The 17,347-nt window shown below is 50.7% G+C and overlaps 1 protein-coding gene across 1 annotated transcript in view; it reads right to left on the bottom strand.

Annotated features, from left to right (window-relative positions):
• Window positions 1-2,829, bottom strand: part of LOC139230426 (E3 ubiquitin-protein ligase TRIM39-like) — a 30,786-nt gene extending 27,957 nt beyond the window's left edge. The window contains exon 1 of the mRNA XM_070862264.1: window positions 2,386-2,829. Within this exon, the coding sequence (XP_070718365.1) occupies window positions 2,386-2,760 (375 nt within the window). The 5' untranslated portion in view covers window positions 2,761-2,829. The remainder of the gene's footprint in view (window positions 1-2,385) is intronic.
• Between the last annotated feature and the right edge of the window lie 14,518 nt (window positions 2,830-17,347).

Genomic DNA, 17,347 nt, shown 5'->3' with positions numbered 1-17,347 from the left:
GACAGTGGCCATTTCCCCCTCCCACCCCCCTCCCCCCCCTGCAGACTTGTGTCTCTCGTCTATGCAGTTACCAGACACTATACTATTAGACAATGCCTGCTGCAGTTTGATAAGAAAAACAGTGTATAAATGTAAGCGTTTTTCCGTTGTTTGAGAGATCGGAAATACCCATGACTAGATTCGCGCGCTCCATGGAGAGGTCCCAGCAGATTGGAAAACTGCAAATCTAACACCCCTATTTAAAAAAGGAGGCAGACAAAAAGCAGGAAACTATCGACCAGTTAGCCTAACATCTGTGGTTGGGAAAATGTTGGAGTCCATTATTAAAGAATCAGTAGCTGGACATTTGGAAAAACAAAATTCGGTCAGGCAGAGTCAGCATGGATTTATGAAGGGGAAGTCATATTTGACAAATTTGCTGGAATTCTCTGAGAATGTAACAGACAGGGTGGATAAAGGGGAGCCAGTGGATGTGGTGTATCTGGACTTCCAAAAGGCATTTGACAAGGTGCCTCATAAAAGGTTACTGCACAAGATAAAAGTTCACGGGGTTGGGGGTAATATATTAGCATGGATAGAGGATTGGCTAACTAACAGAAAACAGAGCTGAGATAAATAGTTCATTCTCTGGTTAGCAACCAATAACTAATGGTGTGCTGCAGGGATCAGTGCTGGGACCCCAACTATGTACAATCTATATTAACGACTTGGAAGAAGGGACTGAGTGTAATATAGCCAAGTTTGCTGACGATACAAAGATGGGAGGAAAAGCAATGTGTGAGGAGGACACAAAAAATTAGCAAAAGGACATAGACAGGCTAAGTGAGTGGGCAAAAATTTGGCAGATGGAGTATAATGAGGGAAAGTGTGAGGGTCATGCACTTTGGCAGAAAAAAATCAAAGAGCAAGTTATTATTTAAATGGAGAAAGATTGCAAAGTGGTGCAGTACAGCGGGACCTGGGGGTACTTGTGCGTGAAACACAAAAGGATAGTATGCAGGTACAGCAAGTGATCAGGAAGGCCAATGGAATCTTGGCCTTTATTGCAAAGGGGATGGAGTATAAAAGCAGGGAAGTCTTGTTACAGTTATACAGGGTATTGGTGAGGCCACATCTGGAATACTGCGTGCAGTTTTGGTTTCCATATTGTGAAAGGATATACTTGCTTTGGAGGCAGTTCAGAGAAGGTTCACTAAGTTGATTCCGGAGATGAGGGGGTTGGCTTATGAGGAAAGGTTAAGTAGGTTGGGCCTCTACTCATTGGAATTCAGGTGATCTTATTGAAACATATAAGATTATGAGAGGGCTTGATAAGGTGGATGCAGAGAGGATGTTTCCACTGATGGGGGAGACTAGAACTAGAGGGCATGATCTTAGAATAAGGGGCCGCCCATTTAAGACTGAGATGAGGAGAAATTTCTTCTCTGAGGGTTGTAAATCTGTGGAATGCTTCAGAGAGCTGTGGAAGCTGGAAATAAATTTAAGACAGAAATAGACAGTTTCTTAAACGATAAGGGGATAAGGGGTTATGGGGAGCGGGCGGGGAAGTGGAGCTGAGTCCATGATCGGATCAGCCATGATCTTATTGAATGGCGGAGCAGGCTTGAGGGGCCATATGGCCTACTCCTGCTCCTATTTCTTATGTTCTTATCTGTGACTATACTCCACTTGTAAATTGCTTTTTATGCTGAAGTTAAAGAATAAAATGATTATAAGCAGAATTTCCAACTGACTGAAGCTGATTCACTGTCATATGTTACTGGACAGTTCGACGGTTATATTTTGACATTCATCCTTTAGGATAAAACCGCTGTTTGCACCGGGAACTATTGTTGCATTGTGTAACGGTGACTGCACTTCATTGGCTATTATGCGCTTGGGAACGTCCTGTGGACATGAGAGGTGCTATAGAAAGGCAAGGGCCTCGAAGTTCGTCTGGGGCGGCGGCGCAGGAGCCTGAGATTCCGTTAATTGCAGTCAGGCGCTGCGTATAAGGACGCCCGATTCGACACCGCCCGTTCTGTCCCACCGCCCCAGACAAACTTCTAGACCAAGTTCTTTCTCTCTCTTTCTTCTCTCCTTTCGCTTATTTCTCTCTCTCCGTTCATTCTTTCTCTCTCTCTCCGTTCTCTCTCTCTGTTCTTTCTCTCTCTCTCCGTTCATTCTTTCTCTCTTCCGTTCATTCTTTCTCTCTGTTCTTTCTCTCTCTCTCCGTTCTTTCTCTCTATCTCTCTCCTCGTTCTCTCTCTCTCTGCGTTCTTTCTACCTTCGTTCTTTCTCTCTGCGTTCTTTCTATCTTCGTTCTTTCTGTCTCTCTGCGTTCTTTCTATCTCTCTTTCTTACTTTCTCTCCGTTCTTCCTTGCTCTCTCCTGTCTCTCCCGTACCTTGTACTGGGCAGCCAGCTCTTTGACCGAACTGCTGGGCTGTGCTCCGGGACCGGCAGCTGTGGGGGGCACGGCGTTAGCCCCCGCTTGCCCAGCTGGGGCTTGGCACTGGGGCTCCCCCTCGGCCAGAACGCACCTCCGGGCTCTCTCCGCCCTTCTCGACAGGCGCTTGTTGGGATAGATGCTCCGCTGGCCAAACTCCTTCTCGCAGCGAGGGCAGGAGAAGGTGTCCTCCCCTCGCTCCCAGTGCTGCAGCAGGCACAGCCTACAGAAGCTGTGCCCGCACGGTGCAGTCACTGGGCTTCGGTAAAAATCCAGACAGATTGAACACACCGTCTCAGTCATCATGCCTTGCATTTCACTTCCAGCGGCCATTTGGCCAGCAACTGGTCTGCCGCTTGCTCACTTTCGATTTCCACAAAAGCCAGGATGTGTTGGTGTGAGCAGAGCCTGCCACTCCTTATTAACTACCGCCCTGTTACTCGTGATGAGCGCTTTACATGCCAGCAGGGCAGAGGAAACGCCCCAACGCCACCCTCAACTATTTTGGTTGAAACTATAAATCAAGTGCCCCCTTATTAAAGGGGCACTAAAACCGACAAATTAAACTTTTAACATTGAAGAATCAAATTAAAATTCTGTTCCCGGGGGTGATGATGCACTCCAGTCCCTCCGGCGCCCAGCTCTCGCGGAAGGCCACGAGCGCGCCGGTGGACACCGCGTGCTCCATCTCCAAGGACACCCTGGCTCGGATGTACGCGCGGAAGAGAGGCAGGCAGTCGGGCTGAACGATCCCCTCGACCGCCCGCTGCCTGGACCGGCTGGTGGCCACCTTGGCCATGCCCAGGAGCAGTCCTACGAGGAGGCCTTCCGACCTGCCTGCTCCCCTCCGCACAGGGTGCCCAAAGATCAGGAGCGTGGGACTGAAGTGCAACCCAGAATTTGAGCAGCAGCCCCTTCAAATATTGGAAGAGGGGCTGCAACCTGGCACACTCCGCATAAACATGGAACACGGACTCTTCCTGACCGCAGAAATTGCAGGCGGCCTGGGAGTTTGAGAACCGACTTAAAAAACAATTGCACGGGACTGCTCCATACAACGCCCTCCAGGTCACATCCCCAATAAATAAAGGAAGGACTCCTGCGTAGAGAGCACTCTATTGGGGACCCCCCGCCTCCTCCGGACAGCAAGAAAGGGCACCTTCAAAGCCGCCTTGACAAAGTGCAACATCCCCACTGGCACCTGGGAATCCCTGGTCCAAGATCACCCAAAGTGGAGGAAGAGCATCTGGGAGGGCACTGAGCACCTTGATTCTCATCGCCGAGAGCATGCAGAAACCAAGCGCAGGCAGCGGAAGAAGCGTGCGGCAAACCAGACTCCCCACCCCACCCTTTCCTCCAACCGCTGTCTGTCCCACCCGTGACAGAGACTGTAATTCCTGCATTGGACTGTACAGCCACCTGAGAACTCATTTTTAGAGTGGAAGCAAGTCTTCCTCGATTTCGAGGGACTGACTATGATGATGATGATTTACATGCCTTGTAGAAAGACAGCCAATCAAGGTGAAGTATTCTCATTCATAATAATGGGAACTCCGTAAGTAGGAATTCTCATTGGGCCTGAAATCTCGGTCAGAGGCTTCCTGCGAGCGTTCGCGTGAAAACAAGAGAAAAGATGCGCACTTACTTTTAGCTCGGGCGCCCATCAGCGATTGCGGTTTTAGGCCTCAGAGACAAGCGCATCGGAGCGTGTGCACATCTAGACGGACGTAGAGCTGGAGTTGGAGTCATGTGGGCCTGGACACGCAATCAAGGTAAAGCTTCTTCTCAAGGTAAAGATAAAGTAGTTCTGACGAAGGGTCACAGATCCGAAACATTAACTCTGTTTCCTCTCCACAGACGCTGCCTGACCCGCTGAGATTTCCAGCATTTTCTGTTTTTATTCCAGATTCCAGCATCCGCAGTATTTTGCTTTTGTAAAGTATTTTCTCATTCATAATAATGGGAACTCAGTAAGTAGGAGTTCCCATTATTATGAATGAGAATGCCCCATTCCCCCTCCCCCCTCCACCAACACCTAAACACAAATAAAACATTAAAAAAACACCGCACGTATTTAAATTAAAGTTAATAAGTGTGTTACAAAAAATATATATTTTTCCGATTCTTCTTTAAGTTTTGTAATTAGGGTTTAAAATAAACTTACCTTAGTGAGCAAGGTTTTTAACAGAAAAAAGTGTTTATAAATTTTATTTTTATATGTTTTATATATATGTTTTAAAACTCTTACGCTGGTAAAAGTAGGCTGTGCACCTGTTTTAACCAGAAGCAAGAGTTTTAAGGACATTCGCTGGGCAAGGGATGGGCAAATAACGCAATCTTTCCCTTCTGAATGTCCTTCTCCCGGGGAAGCTAAAACTTGACAGATTGGAAAAGCCGGTTTTCGGTTTTGGTCTCCTAATCTGAGGAAGGACGTGCTTGCTATTGAGGGAGTGCAGCGAAGGTTCACCAGACTGATTCTCGGGATGGCAGGACTGACATATGAAGAAAGACTGCATCGACTAGACTTATATTCACTGGAGTTTAGAAGAATGAGAGGGGATCTCATACAAACATATAAAATTCTGACGGGACTGGACAGGTTAGATGCAGGAAGAATGTTCCCGATATTGGGGAAGTCCAGAACCAGGGGTCACAGTCTAAGGATAACGGGTAAGCCATTTAGGACTGAAATGAGGAGAAACTTCTTCACTCAGAGAGTTGTTAACCTGTAGAATTCTCTACCACGAAGAGTTGTTGAGGCCAGTTCATTAGATATATTCAGAAGGGAGTTAGATATGGCCCTTACGGCTAAAGGGATCAAGGGGTATGGAGAGAAAGCAGGAAAGGGGTACTGAAGTTGCATGATCGGCCATGATCTTATTGAATGGCGGTGCAGGCTCGAAGGGCCAAATGGCCTACTCCTGCAGCTATTTTTTGTGTTTCTATGTGCATCGCGTGTTATGAAAACCGGCTTTTGCGGAGCCTCGCCGGGTCCGTATGTATTCCGTATGGACCCAGGGAGGCCGGCATTTCAAGGCCATTATAATGAATGAGCACGCCTCCCCACCCCCCCCCCCCCCGCCCCAAACACCCAAATACAAATTTTTAAAACACTCACATATTTAGCATTCATTTAAATTAAAGTTAATTGTGCCCGAAATCCCAGTGCTGGGCTTCCCGCGGGCGGGTGCCAGAAAACAGTTAAAAAAGATCCACACCTACCATTTGCTGCTGCACCCTCCAGTGATCCCGGTCGGAGGTCTCCTCCCCCGGTGCATCGGAGCGCGCTCACATCTCGGAGATGTGCAGGGAGAAGCTGGAGTCACATGGCACTGGACAGCCAATCAAGGTCAAGTATTCTCATTCATAATAAAACACCCCCCCACCCCCGAAACACCAATAAAAAATAGGGGGAAAAAATCACATATTTAACATTCATTTAAATTAAAGTTAATAAATGTGTTACAAAAAAATATTATTTTTCCGGTTTTTAAAAATGTTTGTAATTAGGGTTTAAAATAAACTTACCTTAGCGGGCAGGGTTTTTAACATTAAAATGTACTTTTAAATTTTATTTTTTATATGTTTTAAAACTCTTATGCTGGTAAAAGTAGGCTATGCACCTGTTTTAACCAGGTGCAAGAGTTTTAAGGACATTCGCTGGACAAGGGATGGGCAAATAGCCCAATCTCGCCCATGTGACTGTCCTTCTTCCCGATCTGTCAAGCCAGAGCTTGACAGATCGGAAAAAACGGTTTTCGGCACATGTGCATGCGTGTTCCGTACGGACCCGGCAAGGCCGGAATTTCAGGCCCAACCTTCTCCACAGTGTGACTTCAGGGACACACCTAGAGGCATCGGGCGGTATGACTGAATTTTTAAAATATTCTTCCTGGGAAGTGGGCGTCGTTGGCAAGGCCAGTATTTATTGCCCATCCCAAATTGCCCTTGAGAAGGTGGTGGTGAGCCGCCTTCTTGAACCGCTGCAGTCGTGTGGTGAAGGTACTCCCACAGTGCGGTTTGGAAGAGAGTTCCAGGATTTTGACCCAGTGACGATGAAGGAATGGCGATAGACATTTTACTGCAATTATATAGGGCCCTGGTGGGACCACACCTGGAGTATTGTGTACAGTTTTGGTCCCCTTACCTCAGGAAGGATATGTTTGCCATAGAGGGAATGCAACAAAGATTCACCAGCCTGATTCCTGGGATGGGGGGATTGCCCTATGAGGAGAGATTGAGCAGACTAGGCCTATATTCTCTAGAGTTTAGAAGAATGAGAGGTACCGCATTGAAACATACAAAATTCTTACAGGGCTTGACAGGGTGGATGCAGGAAGGATGTTTCCCCTGGCTGGGGAGTCTAGAACCAGGGGTCACAGTCTCAGAATAAGGGGTCGACCATTTAGGACTGAGATGAGGAGAAATGTCTTCACTCAGAGGGTGGTGAATTTCTGGAATTCCCTACCCCAGAGGGCTGTGGAGGCTCAGTCTTTGAGTATATTCAAGATGGAGATCGGCATATTTTTGAACATTAAGGGAATCAAGGGAAATGGGGATAGTGAAGTGGAGTTGAGGTAGAAGATCAGCCATGATCTTATTGAATTGCGGAGCAGGCTCGAGGGGCTGAATGGTCTATTCCTGCTCCTATTTCTTATGTTTGTATGTTCTTATTTCCGAGTTGGGATGGTGTGAGGGGCATTGTTTTCAATAGACCTGAATATTGGGCAAGTGGTACAACTGATGGCAAAATGCGATTCCATCTGTTTCAGATTTCACCTGACAGTGGAGTTGAGATAGAAGATCAACCATGATCTTATTGAATGGTGGAGCAGGATCGAGGGGCCTAATGGCCTATTCCTGCTCCTATTTCTTATCTACAGGCTGCCCCTCGGCGACATTATCCAAGAACACAGCATCGGTTTCCACATGTACGCTGATGGCACCCAGCTCTACCTCAGTACCACTTCTCTCGAGCCCACCACACAATCTGCTCCCGAGCCACCGACTCCATCCCTTTCCCTGGTAACTGTCTGTGGTTGAACCACACTGTTCGCAACCTTGGTGTGGTATTTTGACCCTGAGATGAGCTTCAAACTGCATATCTGCAGCATAACTAAGACCGCCTATTTCCATCTCTGGCACAATGCTCGACACCGCTCCTGCCTCAGCTCATCCGCTGCTGAAGCCCTCATTCATGCCTTTGTTACCTCCAGACTTGACTCTTCCAACGCACTCCTGGCCGGCCTTCCACATTCTACCCTATGTAAACTACTGGTGATCCAAAACTCGGCTGCCTGCGTCCTAACTCGCACCAAGTCCCGCTCACCCATCCTGTTCACCCATATGCTCGCTTACCTACACTGGCTCCCAGTTAAGCAATCCCTCAATTTTAAGATTCTCATCCTTATTTTCAAATCCCTCCATGGCCGTTACCTCCCTCCCTATCTCTGTAATCTCCCCCACCCCCACAAACCCTCTGAAATGGCTGTGCTCCTCCAATTCTGCCCTCTTGAGCACCCCTGATTATAATCGCTCAACCATCGGTGGCCATGCCTTCAGCTGCCTGGGCCCCAAGCTCCAGAATTCCTTGCCTAAACCACTCCGCCTCTCTACCTCTCTTTCTTCCTTCAAGACGCTCCTTAAAACCTACCTCTTTGACCAAGCTTTTGGTCATCTACCCCAATATCTCCTTATGTGGCTCGGTGTCAAATTCTGTTTTATAACCTGTGAAGGGACATCTTATTGTATTAAAGGCGCTATATAAATGCAAGTTGTTGTTGTTCTGGTCCACGCCCATATCCAGTGTCACCTCCAATAGTTTCACCTCTCCCGCTTCCATTCAGTCTCCCTCAGCCTGTCCAGGGCGCTCCCACTGCGGTTTTCCCTCTGTGAGGTCTCCTTTATGAACTCCGCCCAGTCAGTCAGGACGAGAATCTATCCCATGGTCATTACATTGAGTTGTCTGCTTTGCATCTAACAAGGAGAAGCAAGAATGATAGCCGGTACGGCATGTGTATAACTTGCAGTGGTCGGAGGTTGAGATTGAAGCCCACTGTTTGAGCACAACAGAAGGAGCGAGTGTCTCAATGTCACCCATGTTCTGCCTGACCAGGGTTTTCTTGATATCGGCACCAGGTTAAATATAAATGATGACTGATGCAGCACATGGGGCTGAAAATTCACATGTCCCTGGTTAGACCACACCTGGAGTAATGTGTTCAGTTCTGGGCTCCACCCCTTAGGAAGTATAAGGATCGACTCCCCAAGGATCTAGACATTGCGTTTTAATCCCCAAGGATCTGGACATTGCGTTTTAATCCTCAAGGATTTTATTGGTTATCTAGACCTTGCGTTTTAATTTCTGACCGCAGAAAAAAAGCTGGAAGTCGTTTGTGGGAGGGGCCCAGATACTTCTTCCATGTTGGACTTGGAATGATGGGCAGGGTGTCTGGGAGGACAACAGCCAAGATAAGGCAATTCATCGCAGGTGATGAGCAAATGGAGAGTCCATTTGTTAAGCAATGTGAAATCGTCACGTGAACTGATCAGTGATCGAGCCATTAACTGGATGAGATACCAGAACAATAAAAAGCCATTAAGCCCAGACCGCTCGGAAGCGAAACCCATCACTGGAAAAACAGGAAACCTCGAAACAAAGGAAGAAAACTTTATTGAGCCAAAAAGAAGACACACCCACAAGAAGCCTCGAAACTTGATTCGGGCTGAAAGGGGCGGACAGTATGGGGGTATAAAAGAAGGCCATGTGGACACAGCTCCCTCTCTCTTGCTTCACAACTTCACCTCTACAAGAATCCAACCATCCATATGGGACGGAGAGAAGAAACCAGAAGAGACACCTTTTCATCAGAAGGAGCAGTGAGTAAGCCAACGAATCAGTGAGCATCATCTCTGCACACACATCTTTTAAGGTCACAGTGTGATGGGGTATCATGCGTTCTCCCAACCAAATGCTATGGGGTTTTCAGGGAAGGTGTTAGACATGGGTACTTCGCATTAGGGGCCCGTTTAGATGGGCCAAACTGTGTATTGAACTGCATTTGTTTGTTTTACACACCAGGGTGTGTGTGGTTTTACTGGGTGCAGGTGTATGTGCTTTAACTTTAATAAAAGCATTGCAGCTCGAGACCAAGGTATTCGTTCATGACTTATTCATCTGTTCAGTACAGTAATCACTCCCAGCTCTAGAACTATTGTAAAATGGAGGTGCTCTGAAAACACCCAAGGGAAACCGCTTACAGAAAGATACACTGGCCTAGGAGGGAGTGCAGCGTAGGTTCACCAAAATGATACCTGGACTCCAAAGGTTAAATTACGAGGAGCAATTACACAAATTAGGGTTGTATTCTGTGGAATTTAGTAGAAAGGGCTGATTTGATTGAAGTTTTGAAGATATTAATGGGAACTGATGTGGCAGCTCAGTCATTGAGTATATTCAAGACAGAAATCAATAGCGTTTTGGATATTAAGGGAATCAAGGGATATGGGGACAGTGCAGGAAAGTGGAGTTGAGATAGAAGATCAGCCATGATCTCATCGAGTGGCAGAGCAGGCTCGAGGTGCCGAATGGCTTGTTCCTGCACCAATTCTTATGTTCTTATGATAGGGTAGATAGCGAGAAACTATTTCGGCGAGTCGGGGAGTCGAGGACTAGGGGTTCATGGGGGCGGGGGTGGGGGGGGAATTGGGATTCGGGGTGCTAACTTTCAAAAGTTTGAAAAATTATTGCCAGGCACTAATCATTGCAAACTTTTTAAAAATTTGGCGTTTGAGCTCCAAGAAGGAAGTGGATCACTAAATCAGACGCTGCACTTCCCTCCTGGGTCACAAAGGGCAGCGGGCTGGAGGGGCGGTGAGTTCATCATCATCATAGGCAGTCCCTCGGAATCGAGGAAGACTTGCTTCCGCTCTATAAATGAGTCCTTAGGTGATTGAACAGTCCAATACGAAAACCAGTCTCTGTCACAGGTGGGACAGACAGTGGTTGGAGGAAAGGGTGGGTGGGACTGGTTTGCCGCACGCTCCTTCTGCTGTCTGCGCTTGGTTTCTGCACGCTCTCGGCGACGAGACTCGAGGTGCTCAGCGCCCTCCCGGGATGCACTTCCTCCACTTAGGGTGGTCTTGTGCCAGGGACTCCCAGGTGTCGGTGGGGATGTTGCACTTTATCAAGGAGGCTTTGAGGGTGTCCTTGAAACGTTTCCTCTGCCCACCCGGGGCTCGCTTGCCGTGAAGGAGTTCCGAGCAGAGCGCTTGCTTTGTTCAGCGACGCTGCACACTGGGCCGTGCAGCAGTGGTGTGTTGGAAGGTTTCTTCCCTCCCTCAGAGCGAAGGGCCATTCGCTGTAGCCTCTGCAAGGGGAGCCAAAGTCTACCTTCTCCACGACGCCAGCCACCATCCCGCACGATCAATCCGGCACTCAAGTAGCGTACCGGGTGGCTCATCCATCGCGGGCTGGATCTCGCAAAAAGAAAAGCTGCAAGAAAGGTCGTGTTTTTGTTGTTACACCCACTTCGGCACCTCGCCTTTACGCATCGCCCCCGAAGCGGCCGGCCGCCCGATGCACGCCGCCTGTAGCCGTTACTGTTTCCGCCCGGCGCTGCTGCGGGGGGCGGGGGAGGGGGGAAGGGGGAGGGGGACGTAAGTTCAGGACCGGGGCACCAACGGGGCGACGCGCACGGCAATGACATCACGATCTCCGGGTGAAGGGGATCGGGGCGTAACGCCGTAGCACCGGTGAATATGGCGGGTGTCGCTGATCTCGCCGCGCCCGGTCACCAAACCGTCTGTGTCGTGTTATCTTACCCCCCCCCCCCCCGGGGGGGGCATTAACGGGAAGCGCAAAGAAACCCAATTTCACCCCCGTACTCTACCAATTAGAGCCAGGCCTTTCAGGAGTGAAACTAGGAAACATTTCTACACGAAACGAGCGGTCGAGGTTTGGAACTCTCTTCCTTTGGCAGAAAAAAAAAATCAAAGAGCAAGTTATTATTTAAATGGAGAAAAATTGTAAAGTGCTGCAGTACAGAGGGACCTGGGGGTACTTAAGAACATAAGAAATAGGAACAGGAGTTGGCTAACTAATAGAAAACAGAGAGTCAGGATAAATGGTTCATTCTTGGGTTGGCAATCAGTAACTAGTGGGGAGCCGCAGGAATCATTGTTTGGACCCCAAATATATGCAATCTATATTAACGACTTGGAAGAAAGAACCCAGTGTAACATAGCCAAGTTTGCTGACGATACAAAGGTTGGAGGAAATACAAATGCGGCCCCTCGAGCCTGCTCCGCCATTCAATAAGATCATGGCTGATCTGATCATGGACTCAGCTCCACTTCCCCGCCCGCTCCCCATAACCCTTTATCGTTTAAGAAACTGTCGATTTCTGTCTTAAATTTATTCAATGTCCCAGCTTCCACAGCTCTCTGAGGCAGTATGCAGGTACAGCAAGAGATCAGGAAGGCCAATGGAATCTTGGTGTTTATTGCAAAAGGGATGGAGTATAAAAGCAGGGAATTCTTGCTACAGTTTTACAGGGTATTGGTGAGGCCACATCTGGAATATTGCATGCAGTTTTGGTTTCCATATTTAAGAAAGGGTATATTTGCTTTGGAGGCTGTTCAGAGAAGGTTGACTAGGGTAATTCCGGAGGTGAGGGGTTTGACTTATGAGGAAAGGTTGAGTAGGTTGGGCCTCTACTCATTGGAATTCAGAAGAATGAGAGGTGATCTTATCGAAACGTATAAAATTATGAGGGGGCTTGAGAAGGTGGATACAGAGAGGATGGTTCCACTGATGGGGGAGACTCGAACTAATGGGCACAATCTTAGGATAAGGAGCCGCCCATTTAAAACTGAGATGAGGAGAAATTTCTTCTCTCAGAGGGTTGTAAATCCGTGGAATTCGCTGCACAGAGAGCTGTGGAAGCTGGGACATTGAATAAATTTAAGACAGAAATAGACAGCTTCTTAACCGATAAGGGAATAAGGGGTTATGGGGAGCGGGCAGGGAAGTGGACGAGTCCATAATCGGATCAACCATGATTGTATTAAATGGCGGAGCAGGCTCGAGGGGCTGTAAGGCCTACTCCTGCTCCTATTTCTTATGTTCTTATGTTCCACAAATGGAATTTTAAATCTGAGATTGACAGCTTTCTGTTAACCAAAGGCATTAAGGGCTATGGGGCCAAAGGCGGGTATGTGGAGTTAGGTCGCAGGTCAGCCGTGATCTCATTGAATGGCGGAACCATTTCGAGGGGCTGAACTGCCCACTCCTGTTCCTGTGTTTCCAAATGGTGGGAAGTGGGAGCTAGCAGAGGGGCTGCAGGGTTTTACACATTGCCCGATTTCTGTTTCAATTGTGGAAACGTGAGCCGTGCGAAGCGTAACTCTGATGGCTGATTCGCTGGCTCCCATTTTCCGCCCAGTGGAAATGCGAATTCAGGATTTGTAACTATCTCGGCGGTGCACGAATCCCACGGGATCGGCTGGAACGCAGGTTTTACACCGACATTGCTCTCCACTGACATCAAAGGGAAATAAATTCGGGCCAGGGAGGGTGGGGGGCCCGGTAAAACCAGCGTTGTCTTCGATCCTGTCAGTTTCCCGATGGATGCTTAAGATGGTGCAGCGTGGACTAGACCAAGGGATGGCGCAGCACGGGCCAATAGCGAGGCTGTGAGGTGATGAGGCTCACATTGCGGACAATGAATTCCACGTAGAGGGAGAGGTCCTGTGGGAAGGAGGAAGGATGGAGGACAATAGTATGTTTGAGTCTGTGAGTGTGCATTGGCTACATGTGCCGGAGCCTGGTCTCCAGTCGTCTCGCATCCCCTCGCCATTGGACCAAGACCTTGCTCCGTCAAGCCCGTGTGGTGGCTGGTGTGCAACGGCCACCCCGCGTTAAAATAATTCACACACAGGCATCCAACACCGTTTAACATGAGTTCATCAGTCAGCTGAGAACTCGTTTTTAGTGTGGAAGCAAGTCACTCACGGCCCGGAGGGACTGCCTATGATGATGATGATGGGTTTGGTTGAAATTGCCTCCAAGAATGCACCCCCACGGAATCGGGTGTTTATAAGTTGAGGCTAAAATGAGCGAGAGAGCGCAAACCATTACTCGAAGCGCTGCTTGAATGGCTGGAAAAGGGCTGGACATGTCATCCGGGTCAGATGTTCCTGGTCCTGAACCTGGCCCTGTTGGATGGCCGGAGGGCCGGGATTTCCCTGAACAGTGGGTGCAGGGAAATCACGAGGGCTCCCTTGTGGGTGTGTGCTCCTTGCTGGCCGATTTTACTGTATTCGCCGTGCCCAGTCGATCCAACAGCCCTTGAATCGGACAATCAACAGCGTGCGCTGAGGCAGAGTTCCAGTCACCTGCCACCCTCTCCCGCTGACAATTCTTCTTCAGAACATGGTGGATATTGGCAGTCTATTAAAGAAAGACTTGCACTTACCGCAGGGCCTCCCAAAGCACTTTACAGCCAATGAAATACTTTGTGAACTGCAGTCACTGTTGTAATATAGGAAACGTGGCCGCCAATTGGCACACAAGCAAGCTCCCACAAACAGCAACATGATAATGACCCAGATAACAGTGATGTTGATTGAGGGTTAAATATTGGCCCCAGGACACCAGGGATAACTCCCCTGCTCTTCTTCAAAATAATGCCGCGGGATCTTTTACGTCCACCTGAGAGAGCAGAAGGGGCCTCGATTTAACGTCTCATCCGAAAGACGCCACCTCCAACAGTGCAGCACTCCCTCAGTACAGCACTGGGTGTGTCAGCCTGGATTATGTGCTCAAGTCCCTGGAGTGGGACTTGAACCCACAATCTTCCGACTCAGGCGAGAGTGCTGCCCACTGAGTCATGCCTAGCGGACCTGGAACATGGTTCACAGCCAAACTTGTCCTGACTGCAGGCAAACTTCCCAGCAGTGGACAACTCAATATCGATCAGCAACAGCAAGCCTAGCTCAGTTGCAGGTGTCGGTGCCCATGGGAATTGCCACCAAGTGCAGAACTCATTGCCAATTCTCCCAGCTCAGAAGTTAACAGATTTCCCTTACACTTGCAGTCTCTTTCTTTTCGAATTCTCTCCCTGGTCTCTCTCTTCCTCCCTCTCCTTTCTGGGGTCCAGTTCCACAGAGGGCTGTGGAGGCCAATCTCTTTCTAGTCACACGGACTATCCCAACAGTGGGCGGGGTAGAAGGAAAGGGTAGTTGGTTTTCCCTTTCTAACCACAGGGGCGTGAGCTGAATTGGGAGCTTAAAGAGATTCTCGTTTGTATGTTTCAGGTACCTTCGCACCTCCCGTTAGCGCCTGCGGGGGCAAGTAACGGGGCGCGAAGGGCTTACCGACCGGGCGCAGCGAATTCACCAAAGCCTGCGAACTTCCCTGGTGGTTTTCGCCGGCGCTAACACTTACCGCCTCAGTCTCTAGCCCCCCCATAGATCGTGATGTCATCAGGTGCGCAGCGCCCCGTTACCGCCCCGGATGTGAAATTCAGTCCGGCCACCTGCTTCATTGCCATGTGTCAACAACGGCAGCAGGCTTTATCCCATCCTTTATTATCAGGGCTACCCATTCTCCCTTTCCATTTTGCCTATCTCTTCTAAAAGTTAAATATCCTGGAATATTTAGTTCCCAACCTTGGCAACTTTGCAACCACATCTCTGTAATGGCTATTAGATCAAACCTATTTTATCTGTGCTTTTAATTCATCTATTTTGTTGCGAATGCTTCACGCATTCAGACATAGTGCCTTCAGCTTTGACTTATTTCTATTCTTCCCTGATGTCACCATAGTCAGTGATGCCCGATAACCTTTGTTACTCTCTCTGTCCCTTCCTGATCCACTCTGCTTATTTTTACCCCAAACTCTGCTCTGCTCTAGCGCCGTGATACAGGTTGAACCTCCCTTATGCGGCACCCTCCGAGCCTGGCCTGTGCCGAATAAGGGGATTTTGCTGGATAAAGGGAGGTCAGCCCGAGGCGGGGGGGGAGGCGGCCTGAGGTTGGGGAGGTCGGTGCCCCGGGTGGGCCCAAAGTGTCGGCGGGCTGAGTATCGGGGGGCTGAGTGTCGGGGGGCTGAGTGTCAGGGGGCTGAGTGTCGAGGGGCTGAGTGTCGGGGGCTGAGTGTCAGGGGGCTGAGTGTCGAGGGGCTGAGTGTCGGGGGCTGAGTGTCGGGGGGCTGAGTGTCAGGGGGCTGAGTGTCGGGGGCTGAGTGTCGGGGGGCTGTGTGTCAGGGGGCTGAGTGTCGAGGGGCTGAGTGTCAGGGGGCTGAGTGTCAGGGGGCTGAGTGTCAGGGGCTGAGTGTCGAGGGGCTGAGTGTCAGGGGGCTGAGTGTCGGGGGCTGAGTGTTGAGGGGCTGAGTGTCGAGGGGCTGAGTGTCAGGGGGCTGAGTGTCGGGGGCTGAGTGTTGAGGGGATGAGTGTCAGGGGGCTGAGTGTCGGGGGCTGAGTGTCGAGGGGCTGAGTGTCAGGGGGCTGAGTGTCGGGGGCTGAGTGTTGAGGGGATGAGTGTCAGGGGGCTGAGTGTCGGGGGCTGAGTGTCGACGGGCTGAGTGTCGGGGGCTGAGTGTCAGGGGGCTGAGTGTCAGGGGCTGAGTGTCAGGGGCTGAGTGTCGGGGGCTGAGTGTCAGGGGGCTGAGTGTCAGGGGGCTGAGTGTCAGGGGGCCGAGTGTCGGGGGCTGAGTGTCAGGGGCTGAGTGTCGGGGGCTGAGTGTCAGGGGGCTGAGTGTCGAGGGGCTGAGTGTCAGGGGGCTGAGTGTCGGGGGCTGAGTGTCAGGGGCTGAGTGTCGGGGGCTGAGTGTCAGGGGGCTGAGTGTCAGGGGGCCGAGTGTCGGGGGCTGAGTGTCAGGGGGCTGAGTGTCGAGGGGCTGAGTGTCGGGGGCTGAGTGTCAGGGGGCTGAGTGTCGAGGGGCTGAGTGTCGAGGGGCTGAGTGTCGAGGGGCTGAGTGTCGGGGGCTGAGTGTCAGGGGGCTGAGTGTCGAGGGGCTGAGTGTCGAGGGGCTGAGTGTCAGGGGGGCTGAGTGTCAGGGGCTGAGTGTCAGGGGGCTGAGTGTCGAGGGGCTGAGTGTCAGGGGCTGAGTGTCAGGGGGCTGAGTGTCGGGGTCTGAGTGTCGAGGGGCTGAGTGTCGAGGGGCTGAGTGTCAGGGGCTGAGTGTCAGGGGCTGAGTGTCGAGGGGCTGAGTGTCGAGGGGCTGAGTGTCAGGGGCTGAGTGTCGGGGGCTGAGTGTCGGGGTCTGAGTGTCGGGGGCTGAGTGTCGAGGGGCTGAGTGTCGAGGGGCTGAGTGTCAGGGGCTGAGTGTCGGGGGCTGAGTGTCGGGGTCTGAGTGTCGGGGGCTGAGTGTCGAGGGGCTGAGTGTCGAGGGGCTGAGTGTCAGGGGCTGAGTGTCAGGGGCTGAGTGTCGAGGGGCTGAGTGTCGGGGGCTGAGTGTCGGGGGCTGAGTGTCGAGGGGCTGAGTGTCAGGGGCTGAGTGTGGGGGGCTGAGTGTCAGGGGCTGAGTGTCGGGGGGCTGAGTGTCAGGGGGCTGAGTGTCGGGGGCTGAGTGTCAGGGGCTGAGTGTTTGGGGGGCTGAATGTCGGGGGCTGAGTGTTTGGGGGGCTGAATGTCGGGGGCTGAGTGTTTGGGGGGCTGAATGTCGGGGGCTGAGTGTTTGGGGGGCTGAATGTCGGGGGCTGAGTGTCGGGGGCTGAGTGTCAGGGGGCTGAGTGTCGAGGGGCTGTGTGTCAGGGGGCTGAGTGTGGGGGGGGCCTCAAAGTCGGGATGGGGGTCAGCCGCGTTCTGCGCATACGCCCCCGGCCACCAGAATGATGCCGGACGAGGGGTGGTGCCAGATAAGGAAGGTCCAACCTGTATTTCTCTTGCTGCTTTTAGATTTACTCTTTCTTGAAA

Source organism: Pristiophorus japonicus, chromosome 19, assembly GCF_044704955.1.
Source record: "Pristiophorus japonicus isolate sPriJap1 chromosome 19, sPriJap1.hap1, whole genome shotgun sequence".
Lineage (NCBI taxonomy): Eukaryota > Metazoa > Chordata > Chondrichthyes > Pristiophoridae > Pristiophorus > Pristiophorus japonicus.
This window is presented reverse-complemented; position numbering and strand designations above follow the sequence as displayed.